General features: G+C 38.6%; 1 protein-coding gene across 1 annotated transcript in view; it reads right to left on the reverse strand.

The window, feature by feature from the left end:
* The window catches only part of LOC126483759 (alpha-ketoglutarate dehydrogenase component 4), a 55,560-nt gene extending 38,711 nt beyond the window's left edge, over positions 1-16,849 (reverse strand). Inside the window, exon 1 of the mRNA XM_050106904.1 lies at positions 16,545-16,849. Coding sequence (XP_049962861.1) covers positions 16,545-16,577 — 33 coding nt within the window. The 5' untranslated portion in view covers positions 16,578-16,849. The remainder of the gene's footprint in view (positions 1-16,544) is intronic.
* Positions 16,850-17,880: the final 1,031 nt, after the last annotated feature.

A 17,880-nucleotide genomic window follows, 5' to 3' on the forward strand; every position in this document is an offset into this window, starting at 1 on the left:
AACTCCACCGAGGGCTGTCCGGAGTAGGGTGGAGATAGCAATGTGAAAGTTGCGAGCTGTCGAAGACGATCTTCATATTCCTAATGCGATTAGGCCATCGTACACTCTTGACGACGTTTAGCACCTGTGCGGTCAGTCAACCAATTTCAGAATTCATGTTGAGTAATCCTGCTAAATTCCCAGAATATTGTCTTTTTATATTGATGAGTAATATGGATAGTCGTCACGTTCATGTGCCGTCTACAACGCAAATTTAATGTTACTATCTTAGGAACTAACCTGCAATACGTTTTGCCGGCCGCGGTGGTCTCGCGGTTCTAGGCGCGCAGTCTGGAACCGCGCCACAGCTACGGTCGCAGGTTGGAATCCTGCCTCGGGCATGGATGTGTGTGATGTCCTTAGGTTAGTTAGGTTTAAGTAGTTCTAAGTTCTAGGGGACTGATGACCACAGCAGTTAAGTCCCATAGTGCTCAGAGCCATTTGAACTATTTTTTTTTTCAATACGTTTTGTATTTCATAATCGGAACTATCTGCATTAACCGTCATCAGAGCAATGTCAGGGAACAGAATGCAGCAGTGCCTTGGTACCTACTTGGGGACCTGCTAGAGTCGTGTTCTAAGGAAAGGGTAGTTGCTGGTTCACATTATATTACACTAGCGAGAAGTACCGACTTTTCCTTTTCTCTGCAAACATCCCGAACTAAATTCAGTAACTAAATGCTAAGAATATATTTGCATTCCGCCATCTCAAAGATCAATAGATATGGATATGGATTTTTATATTTAAAGCCATTCTCGATCTGCGTTGGAATAAACATTATTCATTATTTGATTGTTCTTGTTACGATTGTTATTGTCATTCTCTCACTCGCAAGAGTTTTCACATTCATATTTGGTATCGATGTACATGAAGAGTGGCTATGAAAGAAGGGAATACTGAATGTTACGTCATGGAGAATACACTCATTTACTTCTGCTCCTCGTGATCAACGCTGCAGGAGAAGTGAGATACATAAAGTTGACAGTGTGAGGACAGACATGCTGGCACAACTCTGCAACTACACAGTGTTACCAGATAAAATGGTGCTGCGGAATCGAAAGTGTAGTACGGACTTTGCCACAGTAGCAGACAGCTGCTAATTTCGGACCATGACCGTGGATTACACTTCGGTCAGTGCTGTTTAGAGTGTTGCAACTGTAAATGGAAGGCTTTGTTTGACAGTCTTGTGCTGATGCTGTCTGAATAAATTATGCCATTGGATAAAAAGCGGTTTAGTTTTGATACCTAATTCACAAGGGGAGAAGGCACAGTGGTCTGCTTCAGGAATTCCAAGCAATAAAACACAAAAAGCAACCCAGGAAGGGTTCGAACAGCTACTTTCATGCAGAGACATGCATTTGGAATCTGTTCGTCGTTATGGGGTCAAACAAGAGGGTAACATTACTGAAACAATGATCAGGCTACTTAGTATATAAGAGAGCATACAGATTTCAAGGAGGAAACGTATGAAGACGCAGACTTCCTCGTTATCAATATGTGCGGCATATCTTTCGTGTTAACGAAAGTAATATCCCGCTTTAACTCTTCTTACGTCTCAAATGAAATGAATGCCATGAGGAATCGAATATTTGTTGACTGCGTCTCTCCTTGCTTCCATCCGTACCAACATATTTCTTCATTCTCGTGGTAATCATAACATTCTTTTTGTATGCTGCAAAAGATTTCACGTGGGCAAATTCGACATCGAGGTGCAAAGCGTTTGGTATCTTACATTATATTCAATTCGAATAAGCTTCAGATGTATTTTTACTTCGTTTGTATCTTTAGATGATTATGAACGTTACGGAAAATTATCTCACATGCTTTATGTTGAATGAGAAACATTGAATGACCCGTTTTGCTTTCCCTACGTTGAAATTATATAATGTCGGCGTCAACAGCCTTCTTCCACGCCGGAAGCTGAAACTTTTATCATTCTGGATTAATGATAATTGAATGTCTCAAATGTAGACATAGCCCACAAGGCGACGTCAGAAACCATCAGGGGAGAACGCCGCATAAAAACCAAACGTGCGCGCGCGTCTCCACCCTGAAGGACCGTATCGGAGAATCACGGCAAGCATTTCGCTGAAGAGCTGCCTCGTAAGAGAACCGAGAAATGGCAGCATCATAGCAAGTATTTGTCAACACTCTGATAGTGCATTTACTTCCGGGTGTAGGCCGGCGTTACCTCGCTAAATTCACTTGACATTCGTTTTCCACATCGAAGACTCGTACGATAGAATCCACTGTAAGATGAGACACTTAGAAAGTATAACTAATTTCTGTACTCCAAGAACGGCGTTCTTCACATATGTAACACCTGTTTGTGTGTTTTAAGGTTGCGTTTTGAGGCTCAGACAACATCGCAGTGACTATAGTCCGTCTGTGGTCGCCAGTGTGTCGTTAGCTCAGAGGTTATTCGTCATATTGTGGCTTTTCTAACGCGGGACATTCTGAATCGGAATACTCCCCTTTCATTATTAGTTCCGGGACGTGACTATTTTCCTCGGACAAAGACCAATGCTGAGAATTGGATTCGCGGACATGCCATTCACTACCTAGTTGGACAAACTGTAGACTCTGTACTCGATTTTTGGACATACCTCAACGACCGTCATTATGTCGTTGTCCGCCACCCAAAATACAGACAATTTTTCTCGAACTTCCTTGGGAGTGCTTTCCACGACCCGCCTCGCAGCTGGAATGTGTTAAGCCAAGAGTGAAGAAGGTTTCCAGTTTGAACCAATGAACATTTCTGAACTACTGAACGGAACACACCAATTTCGAGAAGACGTGACTCAACATATTACCAGCGGGGCGCAGAAGGCGTCTGATCAATTACACAACAAAAATAAACAAAACAAAAATCAAAATAAAAATAAAATTCAGAAAAAGGAAGATATTGTTTTGTTTGTAATGATAGCCCTAACCTTGAATTCCCATATTTCCCCTGGTATATAGGCAGCTCTTGGGGTAGGTTTAGTCAGGAGCCAATGCCTGAAGTGGACCAGTTTTTTTTTTTTTTTTTTTTTTTTTTTTTGTTATAGGATGAAAAGTGGCGGTGGCACTTAGTTTCTTTTTTTATTGCCATTTTCCTAAGGGGCTTTAAAATAAGAGAGAAAAAAAGGGGGTAATCGTCAAAAAAAGTAAAAGAAAAAAAGCAAAATTAAAAAGAAAGAGGTTCCCTTGTGCGTTGCGGTGGTCGTACTGTATGACATAGCAGTTCCAATCTCGGTGGAAGCCGCTGACTACAACCTTTTATTTTCCATTTTAATTAATGGAGTTGCAAACGGCTAGTAAAAATTCTTTATACGAAATCTGAAGAATGCCTTTAAACATCAATCTTCGTCCGATTCGACTTAGTAAATTAAGTTAATATCATGGATGTCTGCTTTGCAAATGCCAAGGTGCTTCACTGTAAAATAGATCCTGAAAAGATTCAAAGCGACTGTCAACGATATAAATTTGAGTTTTGTTCGTCATATAGGTCTAACATGTCAGAAGGTTGTTTATGAAGTGCACATGTTGATTAATATAGTACCCCTCTTCTAAATTTTTGCAATAGCATTTAACTGTAGACGTTTTCTAACACCGGCGTTAGCAATTCCTTTCCGTTCTCTGAAACCTCCAAAACGACAAATTGTTCTGGTCTAAATCTGATGACCTTAACTATCACTTCCGATCAACATTAAATACTTCATGAACCCATACATGGAACTCCAAATGTGCAGTGTTCCTGCACTGCTACAGAGCATGCATTGCAAGGTATTCACACAGTTTATCGCATAGAGTTACCATAAGGAATGAAACAAGAACTGTAATACACTTTACACCACAGACGCTCACCCCGGCTTGACGAAAACATCCGAACATTGACCAAAAGTTGCACAAATAATTGAGTTTGAAAGGAAAAGAAACGAGGTATGAAGCATTTATAAATTCATCGAATGTAGCGAGGTGGTTTAATTTCGTCCTAGTCTATAAAATTAATTTCGGGCCATACTCAGCTCTTGCCGATTAATGTAATATATTACCCGCCTACTAATCAGGGCGTCTGTCTCCGTTGCTTTTGAGCGTGAATGGAAATCGTAGAAATTTTCTGTGGAGCAACATTTAATAATAAAGCGTTTTAAATCTTCAAAAGCGATGAGCGGGAGCAGGCGCTTTCGATAAAGAACGGGGGAGTGCAGCGCCTCTGCTGTCGCCACGGCCGCTGCCGGTAGCCAGCAAATGGATCTCGGAGCTTTGCCGCATACGGCGTCCCCAAAATCGTTACTGGATAAAATTTTGATATCGGTGTGTCAGAAAGCGAAATAGATTGAATCTGCGCTACCATTACATTCACGTCTTCAGCTTTCAGACAGAAGAGGCTATAAAAAAATTTTATGCCAGCTGCTCTCGATCCACTGACATTACGAACAGAATCAACGCACGCTACCGCTAGACCACAGGCGTAATCAGCCTAGTGTTTCTCTATCATGGGACAAGTTTTCCTCCAGGAAGTGCCGCAGTCTACAGTGTTGCCAGATTGTGCAGATAACCGGACTTGCAGAATTAGCGAGTTGGCCAGTTTTATTGTCCCATGTCGTGATCGGCGCGGACTTAGCCTCTGAAGCGGCCGGCCGCCGGTCGAGTTTTATGTCAAAGAGTGTACATCACTGATATTTACACCGATAATCGGGGCCCTTTGGACAGGGATAATGAGAGGGGTCCTATTCTACAGCAATCTTGTGAAAGGTGTGTCACAGAGCTTTTTGTCACTTCTTGTAAATTATTACTACTTCTCCATAGTACTCTGCTCTTACTGAACTATCCACATGGATAAAATATAACCATAAACACAATAAGAAACACTTCTTGAAGTTAAGCAACTCCTTCAAATCACTCTACTGGGCAAAATGTAAACAGAACACTGAACTGATGTTCCACTGCAGTGAGCAGTGGTCAAAGACTAAACAGAGTACGACACAGACAGCCTGTTGCAGTCAGGAAAACACTTCTGAATTGGCAACAGACAAAAGAAAATTATTTAGAAAATGCTCTCTTTTTCCCATCAGTATAAACCAAACCTACAAAAAACATACATGCTTCTGGGTTAGGAAGGACTTGGGTATAACTTGACACAATTTTAAAAAAGCATTACTTCCTTGTTCCCATAAGAGGAAAGGTTAAAAACTGGCTTTATCATAGAGAGATTAAAGAATATGCTAACATTACAATGTAAGCATAATCTTAAACTGCTACACACACACACACACACACACACACACACACACACACACACACCCCTCAGCATCGACTGTCCTAGGTTACTCACGAGAAGCAGAATTTAAATCTCCATTTGGTCTTTCACATTTGGTCATTCCATTGCTTCTTTAAATCCAAATGGTATTATAATGATGCTACAATGGTTGCTTTAAAAAGGAATTGGCTGGTTACTTCCCCATACTGTACATTCTAAGCTTGAGTTCCACCTATAACAAATTCAGTGTTGATGGTGTGTTAAAGCCTAACCTTCCTCTCTCCAATTTTAAAAGTTGTTCACACTGTTCCTTCCCTCAGTTTTCCTCTCTTCATCACATATGACTTTTGGTACAGAACGCTTGGGTGCAGTGCATTTTTCTACGCATTAGTGTGCATATTCCAAACTGGACTTTAAAATATATGTTATTTATTTCCAAATAAAATTCTATTTCCCCATAATTTAATATAATTTTCTTTATATTATATACAGTAATTACAGAAAAGTTCCAATTACTAAGATTGATGGGGAGAAAGTTAATGTAAACACGAATTTCTTGTTATACAGGTGAACAAAAAAATAATTCTTCACTGAATATTTCAGCAGTTTACTGTTTCAAATTATTTTTGAACCACAGGCCTTGCTTTAACTTGTAACTGCATGTATACAAAAACTGTTGTGTTTTCACCATCACAAGCAATCAAATAATTTGGACTGCATAAATTAGTAGGCTTTCAGGGGCAGACTCAAGAACCATAAAATTCTTCTGGGTTGTGTCACACATCATGCTGTAAAATGATGAAAAAACATTTTGACCACTACTGGAAGTAGCCTTCAGTAGAACAGGTAATACTATGAAGCAATATTACTTTTCAGTCCAATTTAACATTTCACTCCAAGCCCTACAATTCTTTAAAAGGGGTTTCAGTAATATTTGTCATATAATTGGATGTCAGGTGTGGAGAGGACAGGAGCTGATATTCTCCACTTAGGGTGAAATTTTATTGGCCCTCAACGACAAATCAGTGGTTGCTATTTATAAGAAGTGAAGCTGCTTTCGCATGTCCAGTGGCAGTTAGGATGAGTCAATACACTGAGTCCTTTCTGTAGAAGAGTTGGCAGCGAAGCATGATGAGGCAACCTCAAAAGTGCAGTGTGTCCATATAATAGATTCTGTTGGCATACAAGACAATGGAATTTTTTAACCATCATCATGCTTCATTTGGTGGACCACTTGACTATTTTGATTGCCTTCCACACTTCCTTCTGAAGGTAAATGGCTGTCTTGCAAGCACTCTTTAAACTGTACACATTTACGACATTAATTTTGGTGTTCTGCCAATTTTGATTTATAATGTTCTCCATGTTGTGTGTCACTCTGGTGTCCTTTAACCATATAGGTTGCCACATCTCCACAACGTAAACTAGCCTACATACTTGTGCAGCATATCAATGGCATCTTTGGTTGGCCTCAGCAAATCTCTAATCTTCCCTTGCTCTTTTGGACTAGCTTTAATGCTCACTCAGTGAAGAACTTTCCCCATATATTTTTAGAATAAAAATCTGCTTCAGTTTGCCAGTAATTTTCTTGATCTATTACATGGATAATTTAAAAGTAAAGCTTCTTCTTCAGGTGTCATTAAGTAATTGTGAGAACACAAATGTACGGTGATTGGGTCAATCAGTCATGGGGGACACACCTACATCAAGCACACACATGGGAGTACAGGACCAGCAACCAGAGTTCCCACTTGGGCATCATGACCAGACAGGCACTGTTGTTGCCGGTCCTACATACGCGTGGATATGTTTGAAGTTGGTGTGACCCCCATGACTGACTGACCCAACCTCCACATGTTTGTGTTCCCATAATTATTTAATGACACCTGAAGAGGAAGCTGTACTTTGAAACTGGCCATTGAATAAATTAGGAAAATTACTGGCAACTGAACCCGATTTTTATACTATGAATATGTTCCTCAGTTGTGGATTTCCACCCATTAAAATATTTTTCCTCATATGCTCTGTGACTCATTGCAAATATCGTAGAAGCATAGTACATCATTTCCTTCACCACCAGCTTCTCCTCCTCTCTCTGTCAGTCAACAAAACAAAATTGTTTGCACAGAAAAAGTCCCACAATAAACATTCTCAACATATACAGCCATGTCAACATTTAAGGCAACATTTTTGCTCTGTTAATGCCCATGATGAGTTATAGCAGTAACATATCATACTAGTGAGATTTATTATATACTGCATTGAAAATTAATACCAATTAAACATTATACACAAAAATAAAAGACATCAACACCAATAATGAAATATCTAGTGACCTGAACGGCAGCGCTAGATGCTGTCCGAAGGAGGTGTTAGTGTCGCTGTGCAAGCAGCTCTCAATTAAAGTGCCAGCTCATCATTAGCTGAACCAGAGTATGGTTCTGCCATCTGGCCACTATTACTTCATGTCTCCATCACAATATGTGACAATGGCCTTTCTGTGGTAGCTTCTGTTGTCTTTATGAGTACAATCCTGCTGCAGATTACTTGCAATGTCTAAGAGAATTATTGTAGTTTGAGCCAAAAAAATTGCATTAAAGTCTCAAAATTCTGAAAAAAGTTCACCTATGTTATTTTAGGGGCATTAATTTTATAGCAGTGAGAGAATATTACCATGCTGAGGATTAAGCAATTTCTTATTTACCAGACTTCTAGCAAGATTTTATCTTTCACGAAGCTCATGTTCCAAATGCAGGAGAGAGTAACTAATCAAATAATTATTCAATTACTTGGCACAAATGAAACAGGTAATGATATAGTTTTTGTCAAATTATACATTAAAATGTAAGAGCCAAGTTCAACAACAATCCTTTTGCCCTTTTATTTGGGAACACTAAAATTCATTATTTTGAAATTAATCATGTCCAAATTAAGTTGCCAAAGTGAAAGATTTTTCTGTATGCACGAAACTATTCACAGAAGTAGCAGGAAAGCACACTTGGCAGATACATCATGAAGACGAAACAGTGTAAGAGAGGATAAATATTTAACTATGAGCTGATAAATATTGATCCCAAAGTCAAATTACAAATATCCTGGGGAAAAATAAGTTAGACTATTCCACATACTTAATCTAAGACATTTAAATTACGTCATAAAATATTTATCAAAATCCAGTTGGACGTGTATAATGTTCCAAAAGAGACAATCAGGACTGAAATTTCATGACCTTCCAAGTCAAACTACAGATGCCATATGACCAAATGCACTTCCATTAAAATTTAATTTGAGAAAATGACTATTTATGATCTGATTTGACATTGCTTTGGTTAACCCAAAAGATACTATCATAACTGAAAATTATTTTGAATATGGAGGAAAGGTGCATATTACGGCAGAGTTCGCTAATGTGAGAAAGCTAGATTCTGACTAAAGGAAGTGCTCAGCTCTGTTAGGAAGTATCAAAACTTCGTTCTCTCACGCCTGAGGAGAAGACCAATGGCAGTAAGACCATTACAAAGCTGGATGTTTTCGAGGCTCCTTGACTCTGAAAGTGTCAAACTTAAGTTTTTTGGGTGTATGTATGTATAGGGCTTCAATATCTGAAACTGAGTAGCTGTCGCAACAATATTCATATAATTATATTCGTCACAGAGTACTCTTTCAGTCACTATAATGAATTATCCTTTAAACAATGCAGTGTAACTGTGAGGCTTCTTTTTTACCACAAGTATCCTAATGTGAGACAATATCGCACAGTTGGCTGGTTGGTTTGGGGAAAGAGACCAGACAGCGAGGTCATCGGTCTCATCGGATTAGGGAAGGGCGGGGAAGGAAGTCGGCCGTGCTCTTTGAAAGGAACCATCCCGGCATTTGCCTGGAGCGATTTAGGGAAATCACGGAAAACCTAAATCAGGGTGGCCGGACGCGGGATTGAACCGTCGTCCTCCCGAATGCGAGTCCAGTGTCTAACCACTGCGCCACCTCGCTCGGTATCGCACAGTAGTACATGGTATTTCGTATTAGGATAACTTAACTTGCCACTCTAGTAGCTAGATTCAAACTTCTATATTTTTACTAAGTGGTTTCTGTGGAATTTGTGAAGCTATCTAGAGATAATCCTGTTGTGCTAATAGTTTGTGGGCATCATGTCACATTTGTGTGTTATACAAGGAAGGACAAAACTGTGTCCACATCATCTGTTCATCATCCCATTCCACGCAGAAAATATGGCCTGAGAGTGTGGAATTCATGGGACCTCTTAAAATGCATTATCCCCACGAAACAGATACCTGGTGGCTAAATAACCAAGGTCAAGTAGCAACCTCCTTTTTGATTACAAGGATTGTTTCAAGTGGCCTACCTGAGAGCAGTAAAAATGTAAAATGATATAAACAGCCTCCGAAAAATGGACTCTGTCCATGTAACAGACACACACTTAGAGACAATGACTTCGCCACACACCAGGAGTTTGACACACAAGATACAAAGCACAGAGTAAATGTGTGTCCAATTGGTATCCAGCAAAGTCAGAAAGTCACATCAAGAGTGACATGACCCAGTAAGATCGGCACATTCTGAACCTGTTATATAGCTAACGTTGTCTCCACAGATAGAGCATTTGAAACAATTCAAAAAGATGAAAGGTGTAGTGCAATCAAAGGAAAGAGAAATGAAAGTTTTGTTCTTGAAAAAGAGAAAGAGGAAAACTCAGAAAGCAATCTTCCAGTCATTTGTAGTCTGATACAAATTTAACTGGGGCAGTGCTTCAGATGTGCAGTCTAAAGGAGGAGGCACTGAAGACATATTATGCAATGGTTGTTTCTCTGCAAGACTGACAGAGAAATGGCCACAGTGCACGGAATATTACCCTTGGGCACCTGAAGAATGTTAACGTGAAAAAAGAGCTTTTGTATGCGGTAACTACACTTATTTTGCACAATAAACACAGATAATGTTAGACACTGCTCTACATTAGAGCTCTTGGGAAAAAGGACTCTTCCAAAGTACAAAACACACACACACAAGCACAACTCACAAAAACATGACCACTGTCTGGCCACTGAGGTCAGACTAAGGCAAGAGTAATTTACCATTAAAGGCAGTTGCTTACAAAAACACTGTCGAACCAGTTCTTCAGATTTCTCATTAGTCTGGGATCTTTACCAACTTGGATTAACAGAAGAATAAAAGAAGATTCAAAGAAGAGCTACACATTAAGCTACAGGCTAATTTACTCAGCATGAAAGTGTCACACAAATGCTCAACTAGCTCAAACATGAGAGGCTACAAATAAAGCCCTTTTATAGGGAAGAGTCTTACTTTCAAAATTCTAACTTCTGTTGTAATATGATTCTATAATGATATTAACCCCCTGGACTTTTACTTCATGAAATGGTCATAAAGAGCACAAAAATAATTTTGTATCTGTACAGAAGAATACTAACAATATTTCTTGCTGTATATTGTTTACGAATCGGTCACAAAGGAAGAAGGTATTTCATTATGTATGTATCCTCGGCAACATACTGTTTTATGAATTTCAGCAAACATGTGCAAAAGTAGATTACATTCAGTCAAAATATGCTGCGTTGAAGAAAACTATATCAACAGCGCTTGGACTTGCAAGACCAAGTTGTTAATGTATACGTGTCTTTTAATGACGACAATATTTAACTTGTATTAAAGGAGAATTCACTTGAGAAAACTACAATTACAAGGACACGGAATGGCTGGCCGGTACTGTAATTCTAGTACTGTTGATACACACATTTGAATGCAGAAAGAAAGGAATTCTTAGTTTTCAGAACAGTTTGTTCCCTCCTTCGGATGGGAAAGAGACAGAGATTTGGGAAGGTTGATACAGAAGGTCAGGTACCTCTCATACCAAGTTAACAGAGACACCTATTGTGAGGATAAGGGGTCTCCGAAAGCTGAGAATGAGTATTACTGTTCACTTAAATGTGACAGTACTGGGATTTTGCCTCCCAACAATATATAACTTGTCACAAAAGGAAAGTCTAACCTATCTCCCCTTTGTGAGTGCCTTGGTAAGTTGCTAGTGCTGTTAGCTACAACCCTGATGACATAGAGAAGACTTCTCTTTTTACAGGATGGGAATGTTTGTCATTGGGTGTATTAGAACACCTATTTGTGCTAATATTGTATAAAAAGTGGAGTTGTTTTGCTCTTGGATTTGTTTTTGCTTGGATAATATGGGGATTTTTGTTTCAGAGGAAGTACCAGCCATAACAATTAGGTATATCAGAAAGAAAACTATGTATTTTTTTCCAAATGCTTTGCCAGAGAGTGTGGTTTATTGGAGCTCAACTAAGAGGTCATCAGCACCCTTACTAATGTAATTGGACAAATGTGACTAACATGTTCAAAACATTACATAATCTTGCTTAAATAAAACAACAAACAGGAACACACAAGAGGCTGTGTGTAGGGTGCACACACGGTTAGAGAGAGAGAGAGAGAGAGAGAGAGAGAGAACAATATCTGTTGGACACCACAAAACAATAGGGTAACAGCCAAAGAAATGCCCCCACAGATCAGTGTGTTAAAATCCTAGTGATAATTGTTGAAGCATCCACAACGAAGTGCCACAGTTTGAAGTGCTCCTAAAAAGCAGTGGAGCTCATGTAATAATAGGTACAGAAAGCTTCCTAAAAGTTTAAACTAATAGCTATGGAACTTTTGGGAAAAATTTAAATGTTTATTGAAAAGGTTAATGGGAAATGGAGTGGCATATTTATCACAGTAAACAGGAATCTCAAATCCGAAGAAACAGACACTGAGATTGTTTGGGAAAGACTCAGGATCAAGGATGGGTATAAACTTACAGTTGTATCTTTCTCATCGATCAGCAAACTCACCCCAAATGTAACCTAAAAACTTTTGAGGAAATCTCACTTTGCTAGTATGTATGCTCCCCAATTATGCTGTCATTGTTTCAGTTATCCAAAAATCAACTAAGAAAATTACAGCTGGGTAATTATTAGCATGACAAAATGTACTGCAAAACAATATTAAAAGCCTTCTCTGAAAAGTTCCTACAACACATAGTTCATAAGACCACTCATGATGGAAATATACTGGATCTAATGGCAACAAATAGACCCAGAGATGTTTGAGGATGTTTTATTGCAATAAAACTTATTTACTCCAAACTGTAAGAACTTAATTAGCCTGTCCAACAGAAACACTGTAGCTTCCTTTTAAATGTACAGAAATGTAAAACTTTGCATGTCACAAAATGAGATACCACAGTTTCCTATGACTACTTAATCAATGAGTAACTACTGGAATAGTTAGCTCATGCAAATATCCGAAAGAGTAGTTTCAAGTGATACACAATGGTACAACTGCGTATGGCCAATTGCAGGTCAAGCTGCTGACAGACTTAGGTCCACAGATAAAATAATAGGAAAATGCAATGAGTCTACAAGGAGACTGCTTAAGAGTATTTCAATGAGAGGGAGAAAAAAAGAATAAATGTATAAAATCAGATGCTGATGGAAGTGGTTACCAGCAAAATGTCCAATCCTTCATTTTCAATCAGGATAATGTGAAAGTTGTAACTAAATTTGAATGAATTACAGCTAAAGATGTAGAAAAATTATTGTACTATTTCTTAAACATACAAATTCTGCTGAAATGGATAAAATATTCATTAGAGTAATTGAAACAGTTTCTAGTGCAATATCAGGAACCCTATCTGAAATAATTAACCAGTTACTTGAAGATGGATGCTTCCTAGACCCTCTAAAGTATGCACTAGTGAAGCCATTATTAAAAAGAGCTTAGAGGAAGATGTAGAAAGCTACTGAGCTGTAAGTCTTCTCCCAATATTCTCAAAAGTATTTGAAAAAAATTTTATAATCCAGATCCAAAATTTTGTAGCAAAATCTAATAACAAATTAAATCAGTTTGGCTTCCAGAAAGGGAACAATACAATATGTGCCATGAACAAAGCTGTTGAGAAAATTTGGTTATCTCTGGACACATCCCAAAATGTTACAGGAATTTTCTGCATCCTTACAAAAACTTTTGGCCATGTAAACCACACTCTGCTATTATATAAATTAGAAAGATATGGAATATACAGCAGAGATCTGAAGCTGATCAAATCATATTAAACAGATAGAATACAAAACAAACGGTAGTTGTAAAGTCAGGTACAGGAATTTGTTTATAAGACAGGAAAATTATTCCACAGGGAGTTCCACGATTTTACATTTTATGTCCAGTCTTGTTTTTATTTCGTATAACTGATTTACGTCTAACTATAACATTCCACTCAGTTTTGTTTGGACATGACACCACAGAACAACTTCCCCAAAGAATCATGGACATCCTAAATAGTTATAACATTGGTTTGATGCATGACAAAGACCTAACACAATTTAAAACTAAACAACACATAAAAATCAGAACTTAAGGAAATGAATTCTGTCAAATTCCTGGAGAGATTTTTAGATAAACAAATATCCTGATCTTCTCATGTAAGCTACTTGGCATACAAGCTTAACAGTCTTGCATTCGCAATGCCAATATTGTCCTACATAAGTGACATGGACACCAGAAAAATTGTTTAGCATAGCTTTTTTGAATCTATATTGTCCGATACAGACCAAATTTTTGGTGGAATGCAAATAATGTAAACAGGATATTTTTACTTCAAACAACTATTATTAACAAGTTTAATTCAGGAATCTAAATATTTTAACTATTCCATGTAGGCCTATTTACATTTATGAACCAACTACCTTTATATGCAACAAAACAGAATTATTTCTAGAAAACCATTTTCAACATGTGTGATACAATAAACAAAGATAATTTCAAATTACCATCTCCTAGATTAACACTCTACTCCCTGACTCCTCAACAGAAGACAGAGTGAGATGGTGCAGTGTTCAGCACACTGGACTCGCATTCGGGCAGACGACGATTCAAATCCATGTCCAGCCATCCTGATTTAGGCTTTCCATGATTTCCCTAAATCACTTAGGCAAATGCCGGGACAGTTCTTGTAAAAAGATACGGCCAATTACCTTCCCCCTCCTGCCCTAATCTGATGGGACCGATGACACTGCTGTTTGGTCCCCTCCCCCAAATGACACGACCAACCCCAATACAAGGCTATTAAAATTTATACCCCTACATGCACATTAATTTACAACTATGTGCCTGGCAGAGGATTCAACCAACTACCTCCAAGCTATTTCTTTACGATTCCACTCTATAACAGCGCGAACGAAAAATGAACACTTTAATCTTTCTGTGTGAGGTCTGATTTCTCTTATTTTATTATGATGATTATTCCGCCCTATATTGGTTGGTGCAAACAAAATATTTTCACACTCTGAGGAGAGGGCAAACAAGTTGCCCTTCTTTGAACATTTTATTAAGCCCCCCTTCGATCCTAACTGGCGCAGATCCCACACCACACAACTATACTTCGGAAGAAGACATACACGTGTAATGAAGGCAGTCTCTTTAATTGCCTGTTGCATTTTCTCAGTGTTCTGCCAATAAATCAAACTCTTTGGTTTGCTTTATCCACAACATTATCTATGTCATCATTCCAATTTAAGTTGCTCATAACTGTAATCACTAAGTAAACTTACAGCCTTTAGATTTGTGTCATTTATTGTGTAGCCAAAATTTAAGACTCCTTCTGGCATTCCTGTGGATGACTTCACACTTTTCATTATAGTTAATTAAAAGTGAGAAATGGAACTGGCAAATTAACAAAAACTAAATCACAACAGCCTACTTACCAAGTTTCAGGAACTAGTTTTAAGTGAGAAATCTCACATGTTTGACTTTCACAGGGTTTGGAGAAGGCAAGTTTAGACTAGCTACAGTGCACACAGAGGCATTTAAGCTATTGTTCTTCCTCACTTCCTATGTGAAGGGATGGGTAGAGCCCTTAATAACTGGTACAATAGTATTAAGTACACTCTGCCATGCATTTCACAGCCAGCCACTCTTAAATTGAAAACTCTTCTATAATATTTTATGGTAATAAGTCAGATGTTTAACAGAATCTTAAATGTTGTACCACATTCGTCTCACTGTCAGCTAAAACCGAGGCTGATCTGCAGGTAAATTGGCCACTTGTCTCAATAGGAATCTCAGTCAACTAAGATGTTTCACACTGGGATCTGTACCGCATAAGCACCACACAATAATTGGTCCTGTCGCTGGAGTGCCCCTGTGCTTCTACATCTGCTAATTCATTTCCATGAACACCTATGTACCATGGTACCCTGCTGAATGATACCTCCTCCCTCAGCCTCTGTAGATCAAGGGCATCCTTGATAATCTGGAATACTTTGACTGTTAGTTAGAAGCGTTGTAAGGACTTAAGGGCATTTATGGCACTGGAGTAAATGAGCAATCACTCATTCAAACACACATTACCCACACCAGTGCCGGCAAGATTGTAGTTCTGTAGCATACACTGTGAAGGCACTTTGTCGTATTTCACATTGAAAACTCCACTCTGGCATGGCAATGGTGTGTGACAAAAGCATTGACAATTATGCAAATGCTTTGAGGTAGCCACGTGATGATATACCATAACACAAATTAAACACCTCCTCAACATGCCATGCTTTCACACTATATCTGATGTCAAGAGACAGGGCATCACTTAGTTTTCACAATTCACTCCATTCATCCTTTTCTTCGCACTATGGAGACCTACCAGACTCGTTACTATTAACATCAACTACACTTTGCTGCTGGTATTCAGCTCGGATAAAACAACAATTAGCCTGACATCCTGCACAACAAGGAATAAGTAACACTGTACTATTAACAAAATAAAGTTCCGATTATGCCATAGAATGCAATAATTCGTTAATTTCAATTTTCTTTGTGGGCGGTCAAATGTCTACATAGATAATTTTTTGTTGTAAAAAATGAAATGTTCACTACAAATTTTCAGCTCTTCATTTCTCCTCGGTAACACTATATAACAAAGGACGCCAAATTCTTTTACCTATTAAAACGCCGAGGAGAGTGGTGTATCTCCGCAGACCTCTAAGGACTCATCGCGTTTAGAATCAACTGCTTGCCTGCCATTAAGAACGTAAATAACGCAGACCCTACTTTAAAAAAAATGCTAATACTAGGCCTATTTGCAAACAATACGAATGAAAGCATTAACATCAACAACACAACAACATACAGAAAGAAAAGCAAAGGGTGCTGAAAAAAAATTATTCATTCTATACTTACCATCATCGCACGTAATACACTTGTTACGCCCATTATTTGCCTTCTCAGTTCACTCACGTTGTTATTTTGAATAGATTATTTCGGGTTACTGGGTCGTCAGGTATCAAAGGAGACTTCTAAATTTTCCTAAGATCCAGATTATTGGTTTCTTTTACCACCCTATACACAAATCGCGCAAGCACGGGTTGCCAAACACATATATTTCGCAAGACAGCCAATTTATTTAAGTAAGGCTTAAAACTTGCAACGATACATCCGCTCCGCTAAAGAGCAGACGGCGTCAAATTACTATCTGTGAGTGGTAAGCTTTTTAATACAACATCTCTGATTTAAAATAAGGGTGGCCAACAGAAAAAGTTGAGTATTTTATTCTAGCAGCTACCATGCCGTAGCGGAGAAGTGAGGAAACTTCCTGATTAGAAGATCGCAGTGACGAATATGAATATTCGCCTTATGACTTAAAGGATACGAGCTACAAAGAAAGGAAACAGAAGAACAAAATGAAAAGATGTTTATTTCACACTTTCCACTGACTAATCAAGCCTGTCGTATATCACTTTAGTTCAAAAAAATGGTGCAAATGGCTCTGAGCACTATGGGACTCAACATCTTAGGTCATAAGTCCCCTAGAACTTAGAACTACTTAAACCTAACTAACCTAAGGACATCACACACACCCATGCCCGAGGCAGGATTCGAACCTGCGACCGTAGCAGTCCCGCGGTTCCGGACTGCAGCGCCAGAACCGCTAGACCACCGCGGCCGGCTCACTTTAGTTACCTAGTCTTCTGTATTACGTCTCCATCAAAAGATGGGAAGTTATAAATATCTGTTCTAGAAGGTAGGGTTCGTTTTTACTAGCTTGAGTGAACATGCGTCTAAATTTCAATTCAAGATAGTTGCATGAATCTTATCAAGTAGCAAATAGTGAGATTAGTTTATCACTCGCTAATGTTTTCACTTTCGATGCTTGTTTAATATTTCCTGGAACACATTCTGCGGGTGTCTCTTGCCATTATTATTCAGTCCTCAGTTTATTTTCGTAGGGCATAATTTTATCTACCTTAACAACAGCCACCGTATTCTCACACTTTTTTCTAACAACGGGAATACAGACTGGTGGATTACGTCCGTCAGAGGCCCAGGAAGCGAAACTAAATGGATCCCCGACTGCTTAGAAATTAATGTATTTGTGAAGTGCGCTCTCCAAAAAATGAATACTATAGATGTAGTGGCTAACATAAAAAAATTAAGTATTTATAATGATATCTAGGAATTGTAGTTCATATACTCAAAGATACAGATGAGAAACTTGCAAAAGGGAATCACTGTTTAG

The sequence above is a fragment of the Schistocerca serialis genome, chromosome 6 (assembly GCF_023864345.2).
Source record: "Schistocerca serialis cubense isolate TAMUIC-IGC-003099 chromosome 6, iqSchSeri2.2, whole genome shotgun sequence".
In the NCBI taxonomy this organism is placed as follows: domain Eukaryota; kingdom Metazoa; phylum Arthropoda; class Insecta; order Orthoptera; family Acrididae; genus Schistocerca; species Schistocerca serialis.